Source organism: Phyllostomus hastatus, unplaced genomic scaffold (genome assembly GCF_019186645.2).
Source record: "Phyllostomus hastatus isolate PE091 unplaced genomic scaffold, TTU_PhHast_1.1 phas_contig_40, whole genome shotgun sequence".
Lineage (NCBI taxonomy): Eukaryota > Metazoa > Chordata > Mammalia > Chiroptera > Phyllostomidae > Phyllostomus > Phyllostomus hastatus.
In genome coordinates this window covers 85,076,944-85,096,681 of record NW_025333872.1, presented here as the reverse complement: position 1 = coordinate 85,096,681, position 19,738 = coordinate 85,076,944, and the positions used below count along the sequence as shown (strand labels likewise).

The 19,738-nt window shown below is 41.0% G+C and overlaps 1 protein-coding gene across 1 annotated transcript in view; it reads left to right on the top strand.

Moving 5' to 3' along the window:
- The first annotated feature begins 281 nt into the window (after positions 1 to 281).
- The window catches only part of EPM2A (EPM2A glucan phosphatase, laforin), a 78,859-nt gene continuing 59,402 nt past the window's right edge, over positions 282 to 19,738 (top strand). The window contains exon 1 of the mRNA XM_045844098.1: positions 282 to 689. Within this exon, the coding sequence (XP_045700054.1) occupies positions 389 to 689 (301 nt within the window). The 5' untranslated portion in view covers positions 282 to 388. The remainder of the gene's footprint in view (positions 690 to 19,738) is intronic.

The following is a 19,738-nucleotide window of genomic DNA, read 5'->3' as shown; positions in this document are numbered from 1 at the left end:
AGAGATGACTGCAAAACCGCAGGGCTCATGAGGTTTTCCTCCCTTTCCGAACCCCATTTTATTTTCTTTTTCTTTCTTCAAGTCCCCAGCCCGCCTGGAGCCGGGGTAGGAAGAGGCTGCTGGACAGGGGCCAGCCCGATTCTATGGGTCAGGCGGGTGGTGGCTCCCACTGACCCTTTTCCGCGGCCTCAGGTCCTGACCTGGGCGAGGCCCGGGCTCCGGGGCCGCGTGATGCAGCCCAAAAAAGGGGCAGCCCCGCACGTGTCCCCGCCGGCGCCCGGGCCTCTCTCGTCCGGGCCCCGAGCGCCGCCGCCCAATCGCCGCGGCCGCCTGGCGCTCCAGCCGCGTCCGCCACCCGGAGACACCGGGAGCCGCGCCGCCCGTCGCCATGCGGTTCCGGTTCGGGGTAGTGGTGCCGCCCGCAGTGGCCGGGGCCGGGCCCGAGCTTCTGGTCGTGGGGTCGCGGCCGGAGCTGGGGCGCTGGGAGCCGCCCGGGGCGGTGCGCCTGAGGCCGGCGGGCACGGCGGCGGGCGCGGGGGCGCTGGCGCTGCAGGAGCCGGGCCTGTGGCTGGGGGAGGTGGAGCTGGCGCCGGAGGAGGCGGCGCAGGACGGGGCGGAGCCGGGCCGCGTGGACACGTTCTGGTACAAGTTCCTGAAGCGGGAGCCGGGAGGAGAGCTCTCGTGGGAAGGTACGGGCAGCAGGGGCCCGCCCCGGGAGCGGAGCGGGGACCCCGGCCCGGGCCGCGGGCGGGCGCGGAGTCCCCTGCCGCACCCCTTCTGGGCGTTGACCGCCGCTCCGCGCTGGCCAAACTCGCGTCACTAGCCGCGACTCCGGCTCCCGACCGAGTCCCTAGACTGTCGCCGTGCCCTTCCCCGCCCTCCGCTCCTTCGGTCTGGGAGCCTCCGACCTCTTTCCCCCACACCAGTACCCAGTTGATTTCCAGTTCATGACCCAGGTCGTGCCAATGTCGCGGGCCGGTTCTCTCCGCCCCGGACTCCCACGGTCTGCTTCACCCCTAGTGTCCTTCCCTGCGCCGGGTCCCTGGACCGCCCGGCCAGCCCCGCCGCTCGTGGCTTCACCCTTCAGCTCTGCCTTAATTGTTTTCGTGCCCTCATTTTCTTGCCTTATTTCACTAAAAAATGTCCCCGCCAGTGAAGCCTGCCTTTTCGCTAATCCTAGACTGCAACGTGCCAGTTGCGTTGTGATTTCCTCCCCATTAGATCTGAGAGTGAACTGATATAAAGACGTTGAATTTTTCTTTGGATTTATAAAAATCCCAAATATATGACAGTTAAGCCATGCTCTGATTGTTTTAAATGTAAAAACAATAATGCTTCATATAAGAATAAAATCAAATGCACAAGGCGAAAAACTGTTTCCTCCAAACATCTTAGGCTCACTCATTGCCCAATACATGTGTGTGTGGATATACACCACCTGTTCGTGTCACTCGATGTAGATGTATCTCATTTTTTAAACGGCATCAAAATATTCTGCGTGTACCAATGTGCATTTGACTTAGGTTGGCATTTTGTTTTCCTCTGTTATAAACAGTAACAGCTTCGTTGAAAATCTGTATATAGAGTTACCTTTGAGCATTTGGAGGGGTAGATTCTGGGAAATGAAATCGTTAGGTCAAAGTGTAGCCCTAGTTTACATTTCCAGCAGGACTGCCAAAGTCTACCCTGAAAAGGTTACACCAGTGTAGACTCCTGCCAGTGGTAAGACTTTAGACAGCCCTTTCTTTAAATGAAATGTGTCTGGCGAAGGACTGGAGTGTGTGACACTCAGTAGTTGTCGAAAGCCAGGGAAATGAAGGTCTCTGTAGAAGTTTATATGACAAAGGCAGGCCATTTAGTCCAGAGTGATGAGGAAACAAAGAATCAGTACAGGAGATGAGTATTCTGTGATGTGCTAAGTATTATCCCTGTACCTCTTTTTGTATCCCACTGGGTTACATGGTCTGGTGGCACTTAAATGTCCTATTGTGTCTCCATGCCAGAACTGAAAGTCACCCTCTTCGGGTTTTTGCCCTTCTTTACAGTGTAGTACTATTACTAATACTTACTTTTTCTAATAAAATAACCTGATACTATTAATAAAAATTAAAGTGGTTAAAAACAAAGGCCTTCCCAGTCTTCCTCATTTTCTATTTTAGCTTTTCTGGTATTCCTTCCAAACTTTGAATAATTTGCTTGTATTGCTATGTTTTGATGTAGCAACTTTAACTTTTCTGAATTTAGCTTTTTCTGAGTGACCATATAAATAATGTATTTTATTAAAATTAGACAATACCTATTTAAACAGAAGAAACACACTATTCCTCAAAATTTCCCAGCTTGATTGAACTATTTGATGAATACAAATTGTTTACTTTTTGAAAACATTTTTTTCTTAAAGAATGGGGAATTCCTCTTCTAATTTTCACTAATCTATAGCTTTCTGAGCACAGCTATCTGGGACTTTTTTTTTAATTGAACTTTTCTATGTTAGTTGCATTGTTTTGGATTCCACATCTTCCTCTTTCTTGAATATCTGAATCATTTTGTTGGATTGTATCCTCATATAATTTTCAAGAAACAGTAAATGAAAGATAAAATATCTGAGTTCTTAAATGCCTGAGAATGTCTTTGTTTTGCCTTCATCCTTGATTCATCATTTGGTAGAATGGTCTCATCTCAAAATAATTTCCCCTGGATGGCTTTGCTTTTGTAACTTTCTAGCACCCATGGTAGTTGATAATTCTGATGTCAAAATAAGCCCATTTCTTTGTAGGCAATGTTTTTTTTCTTCTTCTTTTGAAACTGAAACTTTCCCTTACCTTATTTCATGAGGATGCATCTGAGGGTTTTGTGCGTCTGTGTGTGGTTTGTTAGCTCATTTATTTTTATTGCTGAGTAATATTCTATTTATGGATGCACCACAGTTTGTTTACTCATTTACCTATTGAAGAACATCTTGGTTGCTTCCAGGTTTTGATGATTATGAATGAAGCTGCTATGAACATTGATGTGCAAGTTTTTGTGTAGACACATCTTTCAGGGTGCCATAGCATTCTTTAATCCATTTCTACCAGCTATGAATGAGAGTTCCTGTTGCTCCATAGTCTTGTCAATAATTGGTATTGCTTAATTTTTGGATATTAACTATTTTAATAGGATGTAATGTGCTATCTCATTGTTTTAATTTGCAATTCCCTAATGGTCGATAATGTTGAGCATCTTTTCATATGCTTATTTGCCTGTCCTGTATCCTCTTTAACACACTGATATTATATCTGAGTGCCTACTCAGATCTTTTCTCTATTTTTAAATGGGGTGGTTTGTTTTCTTATTGCTGCCTTTTAAGGGTTCTTTGTATATTTTGGATACAAATTCTTGACAGATATGTGATTTGCAAATATGTTCTCCCAGTCTGTGACATGTCTTTTTATTCTCTTAGCAGTGTCTTTCCAGATAGAAACCTTTTAATAAAGTTCAGCTTATTAATTTTCCTTTCATAGATTGTGCTTTTGGATTTGAATAAAAAAATTATCCCCAAATTCAAGGCCACTTAAATTTTCTCCTATGCTATGTTCTAGAAATTTTTCTTTCTTATTGAATTTATTGGGACAACATTGGTTAATAAAATTAAATAGGTTTCAGATGTAAAGGTCTATAATACATCATCGGTATATTGTATTATGTTCACCACTCTAGAAGTGTTATAGTCTTATATTTTATATTGAGGCCTATGATCAATTTTGTGTTAATTTTTTATATTTGGTGTAAGGTCTGTGTCTAGTTTATATTTATGCTTTTTTTATACAGATATCCGATTGTTCCAATACCATTGATCAAAACTACTATTCTTTCTCTGTATCAAAAATGAGTCAATTGTGCTTGCAGTGCATGGGTCTATTTCTGGGCTCTCTATTTAGTGCCACTGATTTATGTTTCTATTTTTTTCACCAATATCACACTGTGTTGATTACTATAGTTTTGTACTAATTTTGAAATAGTGGGATGTGATTAGTTCTCCAGTTTTGGTCTTCAGTATTATGTTGGCTCTTCTTGGTTCTTTGCCTTTTCATACACATTTTAGAATCAGCATGTTGATATCTACAAAATAGTTTGCTATGATTTTGATTGGAATTACATTGACTATAGATTAAATTCAGAAGAATTTACAACTTATAAATATTGACTCTTTTAACCCATGAACATGGAATATATTTCTATTTAATTAGGTCTTTTATTTTTATTTTTTCGTTAGGGTTTTGTAGTTTTTTACATGCAGATTCAGTACATGTTTTGTTAAATTTGTGCATAAGGGTTTTTAAATCCTATTTTAAGTGGTATATATTTTTAATTTCAGTTTTAAATTTCAGTTGTTCATTGATCATACCTAGGAAAGAAATTGACTTTTGTGTCTACTGATTTTTGTTTGGATGCTGGACACTTTAGTTTTCCATTGTATCAGAGAGTTTGGATCCCCCCCCCCCCCAAGCAGTTACTTGTGGATTTGAGGTTTATCTTGAAGGTTTAGAAGGGCAGGCCTATAGTATCTTTTACTCTAGGCCTACTGTAGCCCCGAAAGAGACCTACTAAGCCATGCTCTTTCTAGGTTCACTACTGAATACGCCATGTATTATATAAGATCTCCTCACTGTGGTGGAAACTCATATGTGTCCCAGTGCTGTGTGAGCACTGTTTTTTTTCTTGGCATTTTTCTTTGCATAGCACCGTGAGATTCCATCACCTGCACTCACAGATTGGGTGCAGCCAGAGTCCAGGAGACCTTCATGCAGATTTACGGACCTCTTTCTCCGCACGCTTTGTCCTCTCTGGAATGTGGCTCTCCAAATTCTAGTCACTTTGTTCTTCCCAAATTTGGATTTCTGTTTCCTTAATTACGAGACCACTGGGCTCTGTTTGGGATCACTTTCCTGTGCCACGGTTCAGAAATTCCCTACAGGCAGAAAACCAAAGCATTCACATTGTTCATTTTGTTTATTTTTCTTTTCTCAGGGATTACAGGGTTATACAAGTTTTAGCTCAATGTATATAAACAATTGTTTTATATATTCCCCCACTTTTCTAGTTTTTACTTTCATAGACAGTAGAAGCAGTCTCTGATTTTTAAAAGTTTATAGCTAGATATTTTTCTAGCATATTCTTAAAAATTTTGCAAAATAACAATGCCTGATTTTGCTATGTAATTTATTTCTCATATTTTTATGTACACATGCATATGCATACATGTTTATATAGGTATGTAACAGAGACACACATAAAGTCTAATGTATGTCTTGTTAAAATGAAATTATTTTGTTGATAATCTTTCATTCTGAAGATTCTTAACTCTTTAATTGTTATCTGCCATTAAATTTCTGTGCCCACCCAACAGGATCAGGCTTTATGGGTTTTGATTTTAATGGCCATAACTTCAGTGTTCAAATTATCACTATTTTTTGTTCCACTCTTTTATTCCTTCTGCACAAACTGGAATTTGTTTTAATTTCATATCACCTCTTGTGCATCAATAATTACATTAGAGTAAAATTGACACGTGGCAATGTTGCATTCCTAAATAATCTATTCTTAACATTTAAGAAGATTAAACAAATCAACATATAACTTTCTATCTTGAAGATAATGTATAGTTTGCTAGGGCTATCATAACAGAATACTAAGAATGGGTAGCTTAAACAACAGAAATGTATTGCCTCCTAGTTCTGGTGCCTTAGAAGCCCAGAACCGAAGCAGTTCCTCCTGAGGTCTGTGAGGGAAGCATCTGTTCTAGTGTTCTCGCCTTGGCTTACAGAGGGCCATCCTTCTCCGTAGGTGTTTCCATCATCTTCCCTCTACGTGTCTCTCTGTCTGATTTTTTTTTGTGTGTGTAAGAACGCCAGTCGTATTGGAGTGGGGTGCAACCAATGACTTCACTGTGGCCTGATTACTGCTGTGAAGATCTCTCTCCAAATAAAGTAACATGCTGAAGAACTCCAGCTTAGGTGTTTTAAATGTAAATTTGGAGGTGGAGGGGTACACAGTTTAACCTGCAATAGATAATACATCTTGAAAAAATTTTTAAAAATTATTAAATTGTTTTTAACATTCTAACATTATTAGAAGAGGCTATCAGTTGTCTTTGAGTGGAAAGTTTTGCCCTGTAACTACTTCACTATTCTAGATAAAAGGCGTATGTTCTGTAGGCAGTGTGCAGGGACACCATGGTACTGTGGAGAGGACAAATGCTTGGAGTAGGATAACGCCAGATTAGACCAAATTCTGCGACAGACTTGTGCAACCTTACATAAATTATTTAACCCAGTGAGTTTGTTGCTTCCTTTCTGGAAAGGGGTGGTAAACAACCACACTAGGGTTGTTATATGGACTAGTTTATGAAGTGTCTAGAACAAAGTAGTAGTTATAACTTCAAGATACACAACAGTTTTTGGTAGCAGAAAGGTATCTCTGCGTTTTCATTTTTACTGAGATGGACTTTATTTATCTTAAAAACTGTGTTCAGAGAAGCAGCAGTTTTATGTAATTGGGCTGCCTCATACACTGGCCCTAAACTACAGCAGTATTACTCCTGTATTCAGGTTGTGCTGCAGCCTCCACAGAACCGCTTGTGTTACCCATAGCTACACCGTGGTGAAGACGATGTCGGAGCAGAGTTAGGTGGGCACCTGCTGCCCAAGGGGTCTCATCCACATTCCAGCAAAGTTTGTGAGTCCAGTGCGTCAGTTTAATCAGGGAAACTGAATAGAAGACAGGTCTTCTGTATATGACCTTGGTCCTTCGTTTAACCTATTAACGAAGTGAGCGTGTTTCAAGAGCACAACTGTGCATGCGACAACTGGCACTTGAATGAACCATCAGAGGGATCACTGAAGAGGTGAGTTGTGACTCAGTTCCAGCTGGTCTTCTCTCTTGACATTCTCTCAACCCCCTTCCTACTTTTTTCATCATAACGTTCATTTAATAATGTGTTGTTTCTGTGAAAATGACAGTGTTTTGAGAACATCATCGAGAAGGGCATACAAATAAAAATGAAAAGCATTATTTTCTCTCTCTTGGATCCAACCGCAGCCTACCACCTATGCAAACAGGTTGTGCTGGACTAAAATAATCCAGGAGTAGGTACTGTTGCAGATTCTCATTGCATCTTCCCCTGTACCTGATCCCAGCCCTTTGCCAGAAAGTTAATGGGAGCTGAAATGAAAATTTTGCTGCTTTTAGATGACTCGTTCATGTCCCCTAGACGCAGAGTGAGGTTCCAATGTTAGGGAAAATTAAAATGTTATTGCATAGTCACACGGTGGGAAGGGAGGAAAGTTATGAAACTCTTTTTTTCCCTGCAAAAGGTGGTAGAGCAAGTACAACCTTACAAATGTGCGTTGGTGCTTCAATGGAGACAAAATAAGCTGGATGAGACATTAGTATGAACCAGTGTAACATAGTCTATGATGTTTAGGGAAATATAAACCCATATGGTAGGGATTTTATACCTCATTAAACATGTTTCTGTGTGTGAGGGTAATGCTCGCGGATGTTTGGGATTTGAGAATGAATGAGAAAAAGATATATCAACTGGATTTGTGGAAAGCCAGAGAATGGTTCACTTAATGAGGTGAGGGAAGTCTGTGGCAATGCCAGCCTTCTGGCAGAGAGGCGGGTCAGTGGGCAGGGCAGGTTGGACCCGCTGGTCCTCCTGGAGGTGTGAGAGGTGGCTTTTGGTCTCGGCACTGGTAGTGGTGCCGGGGCTTCTGTTACAGTAAGCACCTTAAAATGTCCTGTAGTTTCAGCACCATCAAAAATTTGAATTTTGTTACCTGGAAAATGTTCTCAGTTTTCTGCCCTGATGGTGGCGTCCTGGGCTGTGTCCAGCCCCCTGAGGTCTGTGGGAGAGCCAGTGCACACTGGGGTGAGATGCTGACCGTCGTCAGGTCTGCGACCTTCGTGTTTCTGAATGTTAAGTCCTAACGTCAGGTTAACAGAGAGCCTTATCCTTTATCCTGACTTTTAGCTAGCTAAACCACAGAGGGTCAGAGGAAGGGTTACTCTAAAATCATTTTCCTTTTCAGTTTAGTTGCAGTAGAATCTAAACTGTTCCACGAACAAAGAGAATTTTTATCGTCATTTAATCTCGTTTGCCATCTCTTCTGGATGTTATATTTGTAAATTTTTTTGAATTATTTGTACCTTTGGTAACAGTTAATATAACATTGGCATTCATGTCTTTTACTGTAGATTACCAATATATTTATTACCTTTTTCACTGACTAAAGTCACTGAAAGTCGACCTATTTGATGAGTGTGGCAGTAGTCATACAGAGCAGTTCCAGAACTGGAGTAATTTGGACTCCCTTACACAGAAAACTCTGTTTGGGGTTACACTATAATGTCCATGATGTTAGATTCAAAGCCGTTCTAAATATCATCAACTGAATTCTGAGGTTGTATAAATTCTGAATGTTTTATAAAAAGACACTGGTTAAAAATATAACTTTTAACATTTACTAGTTCCGAATAATTGTGAGGAAGAAATGAGTTGATGTGCGAGGTCTGTCCTGAAGGAATCCAGCCATGTAATATGAAAAATAGAGACATTTACTGAAGAAGATATGAGATGCAAGAAACATTGTACACAGGACAATGATACCTCAGTCTCCTTCAAAGTAGACACCTCGGGGCCTCACACAGTTCTCCCAGTCATCGTCAGCTGTCCCATCGTATCTTTCTGAATCTCACTGATGGTCTGAAATCTCTTCCCTTTCAAAGGGGATTATACTTTTGGGAAAAGCTGGAAGTTCTAGGGTTCTGGGCTGTAGGGGGGCTGAATTCCCTGGGTGATTTGATGTTTTGCCAAAAAACTCTTCATGAGATGTGATGCATGAATGGATGCATTATTGTGATGAAGCTGCCAATCACCAGTTGCCCATTGCTGCAGCCTTCTGAATCATCCAGATAGTTTCCATGGAGGAATGTTCAAGCTTAACAAAAAATTTGATGCAGATTCATTGCTCTACTTGCTCAGTCATTTTGAATGTGGTGGCCACACAGTGCACATGCTCACTCAGTGGTGTCTACCGCCCCCACTGACCAGTACAGTGAAGTCAATGTTCACACATGTGCATTCCAGTCCACTCTCCTTGGCTGCCGGGTTACATCAATATTGCACACAAACTCTTCATGTTATATTAACAATGGCTGGACTTTTTCTGGAAAGACCTTGTATATGAACATTCTTTGTAAATGGTAATAATAAATATTTGTATTAATAATATTGAATGAAAATTTTGTTACTGGATTTTAATATTTATTATTTTTTGGTAATATCTCATATTTTATTCACAATGAAGGGGTGTCCCATAAAAAATACTATTTGTGACAACATCAAGGGATCTAGAGGGTATTATACTAAGTGAAATAAATCAGAACAAGAGGTTTTTTTTTAAATGTATGGATTCTTGGGTCAATCCTGGACTGACAGAATCCCTAAGGATAGAGCCTGGAAATTCGTGTGGTTTTTAAATAGTTTTATTGAGATGTAATTCACATACCATAACATTCACCACTTTAAAACATACAACTTAGTGGATTTTATTCTATTCACAAATTGTGTAGTCACCAGCACTAATTCTGCAACATTTTCACCACTCCAGAAAGAAACCTGTACTCATTACTAACCAATCTCCATACTTCCCTCCCCGATTCCCTGGCAAACACTAATGTACCATGTGTCTCTGGATTTGCCTATTCTGGATATTTTTTATAAGTGGAACCATACAATATGTGGCACACTGTAACTGACTTTTTTTACTTAGTATAAATGTTCAAGGTTCATGTGTGATTGTAGCATATGTCAGGACTTGATGCACTTCTGCTGCGGAGTGATGCTTCGTTATAGAGCTCTCCTGCCTTTTGTTCATTCATCAGTTGATGTACACGTGGGTTGTTTTCCCTTTTTTTGATAATGTTGCTATGCACATTTGTGCACAAGTTTTGTGTGGACATATGTTTTCGCTTCTTTTTAATATATACCCAGAAGTGGAGTTGCTGAATCATAGGATAACTACATGGTCTGTTTACCTTTTGAGGAACTGCCAAACTTTTTTACAAAGTGACTGCACCATTTTCCATTCCCAGCCACAGTGCATGCGAGCCTCAGTGTTCCACATTGTTGACAACACTTGTTATTGTCTGTACTTTTTATTTTAGCCATCCGAGGGGGTGTGAAATGGGGTCTCGTTTTGGCTGGTGTTTCCCAGTGACTGATGACGTGGGCTATTTTTGTCGTATGCGTTTTGGCCATGTGTTCGAACATAACACCTGTGTTCGCGTCTTCTTGAGGAAATGCTTATTCGGATCCTGTGCCCATTTTTAATCGGGTTATTTGCTTCTCAGTTGTTGAGTTGTAAGAGTTCATGTCTTCTAAAAACCATGGACAGGTGACATTGATACAGATAATCCCTGTATAGGCATTTCCCTGTACAGGAAAACAGAGGGTAGGCAGCTGACACACCTAATTGGACTGGGCATTGAAGCTTTTACTTTGAAATGCATGAATTGGTTTAGTATAGAGCTTCGTTTTATTGCAGACAAGTAAGACAATAAGGGTCAATGTTCATTTAAAGGAATTAGCTGTTGATAGATTTATCCTTTCTTGGCCAACCCTAATATTACCAAGTTCATCTTTCTGTGCACCGCCATTAAGTGGAAGTGCTCTTTGAGCTTCTTTCCTCAGGTCACCTCTTATGTCAAGCTCCATTGCTTCTTTGGAAGATCTCCTTGAATCCTATGATACAGCTTTAGCTGTAATTTCTTTCCTGGGCTTCAGCCGTATACTTCCTGTTGTCTGTGAGACCTGTTTCCTGTAAGTACTTTAAACTCCATATATCCGAACCTCCACTCATGAACAACCACAGCTCAATCACTCAAATCCATGGAAACAGGAACATCTGAGTCTGGGCTGCCTGCATCGTGAGCCTCTGGGGTATGAGACTAGCATTTCCTAGGCCACATCCATAAAGATTTTGATTTAATAGTTCCAGGAATGGCCAGGGATTGAGACTTTTGTGATTTCTGCTGATGTTTTTGATTTGAGAGACCACTGTAAGAAGTTCTGCTGTGGAAATACTTCTGTTCTCTCTACCTCCCTCCTGCCCCTAAATCACCCCTTTTATTTTCATTCTGCTGCTTCTGCTGTAGGTTGTTGGTTCCTTGACACTCAGTGGACTTCTGCATGATCTAACTCATCTTCTGTCCTTCCTCCACACTGCTACCAGAGTTACCTGCCTAAAACACAGATTGGATGTGTCATGTGGTTAAATTATTTGATGATTTCCTAGATCCTATAGAATAAGTCTGAAATTCTTAGTATGAGAAGTGCCTCACAATCTGACAGTCAACTTTTGCCTGCATTTCTCCTGCCACTTCCTAAAAGCAATCTGAGTTCTAGCCATCTAGACTCTTATTTTTCCCCAACATACAATGTAACTTTTTGTTAATGCTGTACCCTTTTCTTGGACTTCTGCCAAAACTGTGGCAGTCGTAGACCTGTGATGAAACGTGCTACATTATTCCATTGGCTTTTGTGTGATAGCATGAAACCCAGTCAGAGGTAGCCACTTCAGATCTGAACAAAGCGTTATGATTAAGCCACAGCACTCACACATGCATACATGCATATCTTCAGATTAGGGAACGGGATTAGTATCTTAATCCCTGTGATGTGTCTGCCCTGGACCATGAGTGGCAGTGTAGGTAAGCTTGCTTTCTTCTTCTCTGGTAGATGCCTATGCTGTCAACATTGATTGGATTCAATGCAGAGGCTTTTGTTAGAGCTTCTGGTCAGAGATTTACCCTTCCAGCTGTAACAGAGGGGAAGGACACCATGCACTCCTCCACCTGGAGCAAGGGTTACTGAGCTATGAAAAATGGCACACAGTTTAGTGAACTCACACACTTTGGGCACATATGTGATTGGTGCATGTTCTGGCTCTGTGACTCCCCATTAGCTGGTCATGGGTTTTACATACATAAATTAGGTACCCGAATGTCCTGATCCTAGGTTTAATTTGTGTACCCTTGGCTCTGATGCCTCCACCCACCTGGCTACAGTTTAGTACGCATGCTCAGTGAGCAATCCTGTCTGTTGCTTCTGATAAGACAGGGCATCCTTCACTGGACACACACAGCTCCCATGAGTTCGTACCGATACAGCGCTGTGTCCAGAATGGCACTTAGAGTCATAATTCATACATACAGATATTCTAAATGTCTTTCTGTGTTTACTTGTCCTGTATGTACTCATTTTTATCTCACATATCTGAAGCCTAAATATTACAAATCTTTTAGCCTTCTATGATAAACCTTTCTTCTGATATTTAAGTAAACTTGCTTGAGTCCCTACCTCACATGCTGACAGATCTGACCTCTCTCCTCTGTGTTACTCAGAACCGCCTTTCCTAGGTAGACGAGGAAAAGCTGGGGCGTGGCAGACTACTGCTGTGTACCAGTACCCACCCCCTCTCCCTGTGGGCGGACTATTCTTTGCTGAAGAAGTGTCACTTTGTCATGTGGCCAACTTCGGTCAGTAGAACACGATGGTCAGTGATGTGTGCTGCTCCCCATTGCTTTGCCTCACTCTGTTCCTCTCTGCTGTTCCAAATAGCCATGGCTTTGTCTGACGGTCCCAAAATGAAGACGGTGACACTGTGGAAGGAGCCCTGAGCCATCTGCAGTAAACTTGAGCATGGGAGGGAAGTAAACCTTTGTTCTCCTAGGCCACTGATAATTTCGGACAGTTTGTTACCACAGTATGCCCCGGCTCTCAAAAACAATGCCTGGCACTTAGCAGGTGTTCATTACATAGTTTATAAGTGAATGAACTTGAGCAATGCACTTTCCAGATGTTCCAAACTCTTCATCTCCCCTTCTTCAGTGGGGTTCTGGGCAAGTGAATTTGTAGCCCAGGATAGAGATGCACCATTGTCTTAAAGCAACAATTTTTCTAAAAGACATTTGAGGGAAAAACATTTTATAATTAAAATAGAAACATATAATATGGAATAGAACACAAATATTATGCAATTTTTTTAAAGAAAAGTACAAGTCTTAAAAGTTTTCATAGCAATAGGGTACTACTGCTTCAAGCTACATTCCCAAGACCCCTGGAAGTGGTCGATAAGCCTTGATCATCTCTGAGTCTGGTTCTTGCTCCAAGAGATACAGTGGATCGGATTAGAGTAGAGACGCCAATGCTCTTTAGGAGGGGCTCCCGGGTGTCAGCAGCAGTGAAGGGGGAGCCAGCAGCCTCAGGCTCCGGTACTTGCCCTGCTGCTAAGGAAACACACAACCGGGTCAAGTCGTTTAATCTACGAGAGCCTCAGAATCAGGCAAAGGTGTACTCACACTGGTCCTACTGGACTGTTTTTTAGGGAGTACTATTTTGGAAAGTATTTTGAAAATTATTAACCTCTGTTATTCCAATAGAAAAGTTGTGAGTTCTTTCAATCATTTCCAATTTGAAGGTTTTATTTATATTGTAATTCCACTGGGTGGCAGTATTTCATTGTGTTCTACTATAATTTTACAATTTAGATATAGTCTCAAATAATTTAATCAACATCTCATTCTCTCTCAGTCTCACCTTTCCCCTTTGCTATTCCCTGCTCTCTCTACGTCCCAAAACAATTTTGAGAAAGTGTTATCATTAATTTAAAACAGAATTAGGACTCTTTTTAAATGGCTCTTGGGGACAGTCTCCCTAAGTCGTAGCAATTTAGCCAGAATTTCTGCATCATTTGGGAAGAAGTCTTAAATAGTTTAATTTTACTCAGATGTGAGCAAATTACCTTGATGGTAGGTAATTAAAATCAGTTAAAATCATCTACAAAAATCTTGCCATTGACTTTTTTTTTCTTTTGTGAATGCTCTAACAATTATTTTTTGCCATAGACTCGTGTGGACATTTTTGATGGATAACGCTAGTGATACTTCTTATATCTTAAAGATTTTAAAGCTGTTATGTCGAATCCTCTGATGACTATGAATATGTTTGGGAAGTGTTTTATCTCGGTTCCATATTAGTTTACTTTGTGTCAGAATGTCTTAGAGAATAAGTTTCATGAATCGAGAAATAAGAGGAGTACACTTGTAAAGCTTGGTAAGTGATTCCTTGCTAAGTTCTGTTGATACCGAGGTTTCAATATAGGGGATGGCCTCGCTCTATTAGAATAGCACTGTCCTGTAGTGTGGGAAAAAAATCAAACATCTTTAGCAACATTATTTGTTTTCACTTGGAAAGAGACTACGGACTGATGCAGTTTTTAAACTGTCACAGCCCCCCGCATCCTATGCAAGAGCAAGTAGCTGCTTTGAAAAATGAGGCTGGTGGAAAGGTGTTTATAAAACCTGACGTAAATAGAGAAGTCTTTATTTTTAAATGGCCAGTACTTGATAGAACATTTTAATTGTTTTGTGCCAAATAAATCTTTGCTGTTTTCAAGGGACAAAAGAGAGGAAAAAGTTAAAAAAAATGTCTAAACTTCAATTGGTATATTAATGAAAGTTTTACATCCTTCTTTTATCATCATAATTATGAATCACATCTCCTCTTATACACAGAATAATGATAAGATGTATGTATGCACTGCGTATGTGAGCATTAAAATTTTTGCGGGGGTGAAGATGGGATTCATAGTTTCTCATCAATTCTTCTTAAAGGGCCTTGTGTCCCACGTAAAGTAAAAAGAAAAAGCCCTGATAGTTTATCATCATTACATATTTTTGAACTAGGTTTAAAAATTGCATTAGAAGTTTAGCCTCACTAGCCAAATATCAACCCTCACTTGTACAAGGGGGAAAATGGAGGAATAGAATATCTTACTTTCAGTAAAGGATTTTAGAGAAATCTCCCAATTTCTTTGCATACAAATTAAAAAGCACCTGGCTGGTTAGTAGATGAGGTAGGTGGGTTCACTGCAAATTGAACAACTGAACCTGAAGTGCTCCGTTAATGGGCCAGGAAGAACATGAGGGTGAATGCAAGTGGCAGATTTCCTGCTAAATCTTTTTATTAGTGATTTAGGAAGTTTACCTACCAAGTTTGCTGATAAGAGAAAACTGGGAGAGTTGTTATTTTGTTTGAGAGAAGCAGTATTCAAAGTACTTAGTCCCAAAGATTGGAATAAATGGCAAGAAGAAATGAGTAAGAATTAAGTCTTGTATTTGCATGAATAAGTTATTTTATAAATATAGAGAACTAGGAAAATTTGCCTTGAGAACAATTCAGAGGGAAAAGATTTTGGAGTTTCAATTAGTTTTGATTTTAGGGAGAAGTTAGCAGATTTGGGGCAGAGATTGGTCCAGAATTTGTAAAGTAGGTGAGTTACTGGGAAAATCAGTGATCATTTCTTTGAGACACACGAGCCCAGGTGAAGTAACTGTTACTGTGTTCTTGTCTTGAAACGTATACGTCTGAACAAAGCTGTTGTTAAAAACAGTTTGGTCTTTTTTAGTGGTTTACTTGTTTTGCAAGTCGGGGTACAGATTTGCAAGTCGACTGAAAGGACTGGAAGAACAGAAGAGAAAAACAGTAGCTGAGAGTTGTCAGTAAGTTGTTACTGAACACTAACCATAGTAGGTCCCGTGTTTAATTGTTTAAATGGATTAACGAAGTGAATTCACTCATAGTTCTATGAGGCAGAGAGCAGCACTGTAATCCCTTTCTCACAAATGAGAAAACAGGCTCGTGTTGCTTGAATGACTCTCTCACTACTATTTACAAGCAGTAAATAGTGTAACCTGGTCTGGAGTCTGCGTCTGCGTGTCGAGCCAGTGCACTTAACTGCTGTAATATACTGCCTTTCAGGAGAAGAGAATTATGGAACCAGCAGAGGACAGATTCAACAGAGAGTGGTCACTATCATTAAATGCTGCAGGCAGGTCAGGAAACAAGAAAAACGAACCTGACAGGTAGGAGATGAGTTCATTTCAAAGTTGTTTTTTTTTCCAGTGGAGTGTTGAGGGCAGATGCCAAACTGTAGTGCACTGAAGAACGGATGGGGAAGTGAGGCTGTGCAGTGAGGACAGGGCCAGTTAGAGGGGAGATGAGGCTATAAGACAGGACGGCCGGGCACAGGCTGCAGGAGAACTAGACGGAGGGATGCGCGGAGGTTTGTGGCTGAGAATAGGGGAGATGCCGCATTACAGCAAGGAGGCTGTAGAAGCCAAAAGCAAGTGCTAGACTAATGACCTCTGTCTCTCTCTGGCTAATTTTTAGCTTTTTGAAAGTCCATTAAAATGCCTTTTGTTTTACGGTTGCTTTTCTTAAAGATAATTGACAATGAACAATTTAGTACATTGGGTACTTTTATCGGAAGAAATGTGGCCTAGCTTCCAAAGTGGTTTGCTGCAGAAAGATGACGTGCTCAGACCTAGCACAGTTGCCTCCCACGGCCTGAGTAGCATTTGTTTCTCCCCACTTGCCTGGCTGGCAGAATCCTGATTCACTTTCGTAGAGGTGGGGGCATCATTACTGCTCTAACTGGTAACGGTGATCTGTCTCCTCGGCCGGCCGCTGGTCTAAGGACGTCTGTGTCACTTAGTTCTGGCTAACTAGACGTAAGAAATCTTTTGGGGGAGGCTCCCAGGAAAGTTGTCACTTTTCTCATGAAAAGGAACAGAGGCTCTGCCCTTCACCCTTCCTCATGGCCAGGACTCCAGACATGATGCCTGGAGGGTACCCTCTGAATGTGAGGTGGCCTCACACGACAACAAAGGCAAGGTGTGAAGGATGACAAAGCCGAGGTTTAGAAAACGTTTGGTGTGTCACCAGCTTTGGGCTACCTGGCTTTGCACCTTTTGTTATGGGAGAGATAGACGTGTATCTGTTAAATCACTGTGAGCTTCTCTGTGGCTTGCAATCAGGCATAATCCTCAGAGGAGCACAATTCTTTAGATCTCATACATATGTAGTTTATGGCTATGGTAAATTTTAAGATAATCTCCTTATTTGACCCTCATCATTGTTCCAGCCTTTGATGTCTCATTAAAAGTGTTCACAATAATCTATCTTATCAATTCCTTAAAAAATTCATCTTCAGAATTTTTACTCGGCCACTCTGTCCTCTCCATCAGCTGGACGTTTCTGGTTTCTTCCCAGTGACTGGAGCCGCGCCTGCCTGGTGCCCACGTCAGCTGGGTCCCTGTGGTGGCGACAAAATGCTTTCATCATGGAAGAAACCAAAGAAGCGCTCAGCCATCCCAGATGGACTTGACACCACAAGTCGACCGGCTCAAAGGACTACTATGTTAAACAGCTTAGCCCACGTTTCCACAAATCTTAATAGAAGAGACATTTCACACCGAAACATTTACTTACTTTAAAAAAAAAATTATCTATTGATTTGAGAGAGGGAGAGAAAGGGCGGGGAGAGAGAGTGGTTTGCTTTTCCACCTAATCATGCACTCGTTAGTTTATTCTTGTATGTGCCCTGACCGGGGATCCAGCTGCAACCTGGGCTGAGAGGGCCAACGCTGTAGCCAGCTGAGGGCCTTACTGCGAAACTGCTGAGCTGCATGTCTGCTGGGGTGGTCAGGGGTAGGATGGAGCTAAGTGTAAGATAATCCTCGACGTTCTGCAGAGTTTCCTGGGATGAATATGATTTTTCTGTGTCCTTTGGATCTACTGTCTTTTGCTGTGGATAATGTGCACTTTTTCACCCAAATTTTTGAGGGAAAAATGAGGATGCGTGTTATACCTGGGTAATACTAATTCTGTATCTATATACATGTGTTTAATTCTTTTATTTATGCTTATGTGTTAAAAGTATAACTCTAGAAAGCAATAACAATATCTCTATGCAAAATAATACCTTGGAATATGATAATCAGTTTTGTTTCTAAATAATAATAAATGAGAAGTTGAATTAAAAAAGTAAAATGGAAGATTTTTTCCTGAAAGTTTGGGCCAGCAATGTGGGTCCGCATTACACTTGAGAAGGCATTATACATGACAAAATACGGGAGATGGTGGACACTCCTGAGGCGTGGCTCCCGGGGAAGGTGCAGCCTTCTGCGTCAGCATCAGTGACTGGAAGTCCACAGAGACGGGGCATGCGAGCTTTCGCCCTGAGAGTCAGGGTATGGCAAACGAAGTAGTGGAGTCTGATTAGAGGAATTTGCTTTACATAGTGAGTCTAATACTAATATAGATTCTTCATCTCTTTTTATAGTGGGACTTGGATTTGTGTTTGGATGATGAAACACAATGAAATTTCTAGCCAGTCCTGAGAGTCCTGTGGGGAGAAAAAAAATGACTCCTCAATGTAACAGTAACAAAAGTCTAGACGCTACTATAAAAATTAAGTGACAATATCAACATTAAAATTATTAGAGCAATTAAATAAGATTTACAGAACACATGAATAGACATCTCTGCATGGGACACAGAAAGTAAGTGTGGTATCCAGCAAATATGCCCAATTATGCAGAGATGGAGCGTTTTAGTATGCTGATCTTCCTGTTTAATCCCTTCGGTCCTGGCATAATTAGCTACCAGAGGATTTGATCATTTCAAATCAGGTGGTCAAATCTTTGGCCTCACTCTAAATTATCACATTGAATGAATTATTAATAATTCAGTCTTGGCGCTTTGAGTCAAGACTATTAAGAACAATCTAAGTTTCAGATTTTCTTTAAAAATCATAGGAGAGCTCTTTTAGTGTATTCAGTTTTAAATGGAAGCATAATTGCCTGGTAACGCCATTGTTTGGGATATTTTTAAAGAGAATATTCAGCCTTTGAGATGCTTCCCACGAATCACTAATTAATGTAAATCTTCTTTATTTAAAAAAAAAATCTGACTGCTTAAATTCTGGTTAGAGAAGTGGTAATTCTGTTCTCTGCTTTCCCAATCTCTGAACCCAGTTGTTTTACAGGGCTTGCTTTAGAATTTGTAAGTTATGTAGATCTCCTGTGAGTTCATATTATGTCATCACTCTACCCACGGAAATAAACAAATTTGTTGTTGTTATCTATTTCCTGGTTTGAATCACGGTCCACATTGCGCTCTTTGTTATGCATCTAAAACATACCCTGTTGCCAATCACAGCTTGAGGCCCCTCCCTTCCGTCTATTACAAGCCCTGCCTCAGTAACTGGAACTCACACAGACACAGCCATCTCCATTTCCAGTCGCCTGCGACTGCGTGCACACCGCCAATCTGTCAGTTTTCTCTCCAAGGGAGCCGATTGCTCCTGAAAATACATCTCCATGTAGCATTGCACATTAAAAATGGCATTGAAGATGAGGCCTATTTGCAATCTTTGAATAATCTGTTAATGTATTGGTGTTTTGCCATATAGTTTTAAAGTTGTATTCATTGTTTAGTTTAGTTTTGTTTAATTCACTGACTGATTTGTGTAACCTTTGTCTAAGCAACAGTAGTCCATTCATTGTTGGCATCAGGTTTTAAATTTCATCTCTCTGTCTCAGTTTACCACAGGACTGGACACAGAACAATCTCTCAATAATATTTGGTTATTAACTGGATTAAACCCTAGAATGTGTCATATGTATGAGTGTATTAGTCTGCTTGAGCTGCTATAACAAAATACCATGGACTGGGTAGCTTAAATGACAGGAATTCATTTTCCCACAGTTCTGGACTGGGGGTCCCAGATCAGGGGCCAGCAGATTTGGTTTCTGGTGAAGACTCTCTTCCTGGCTTTGCTGATGG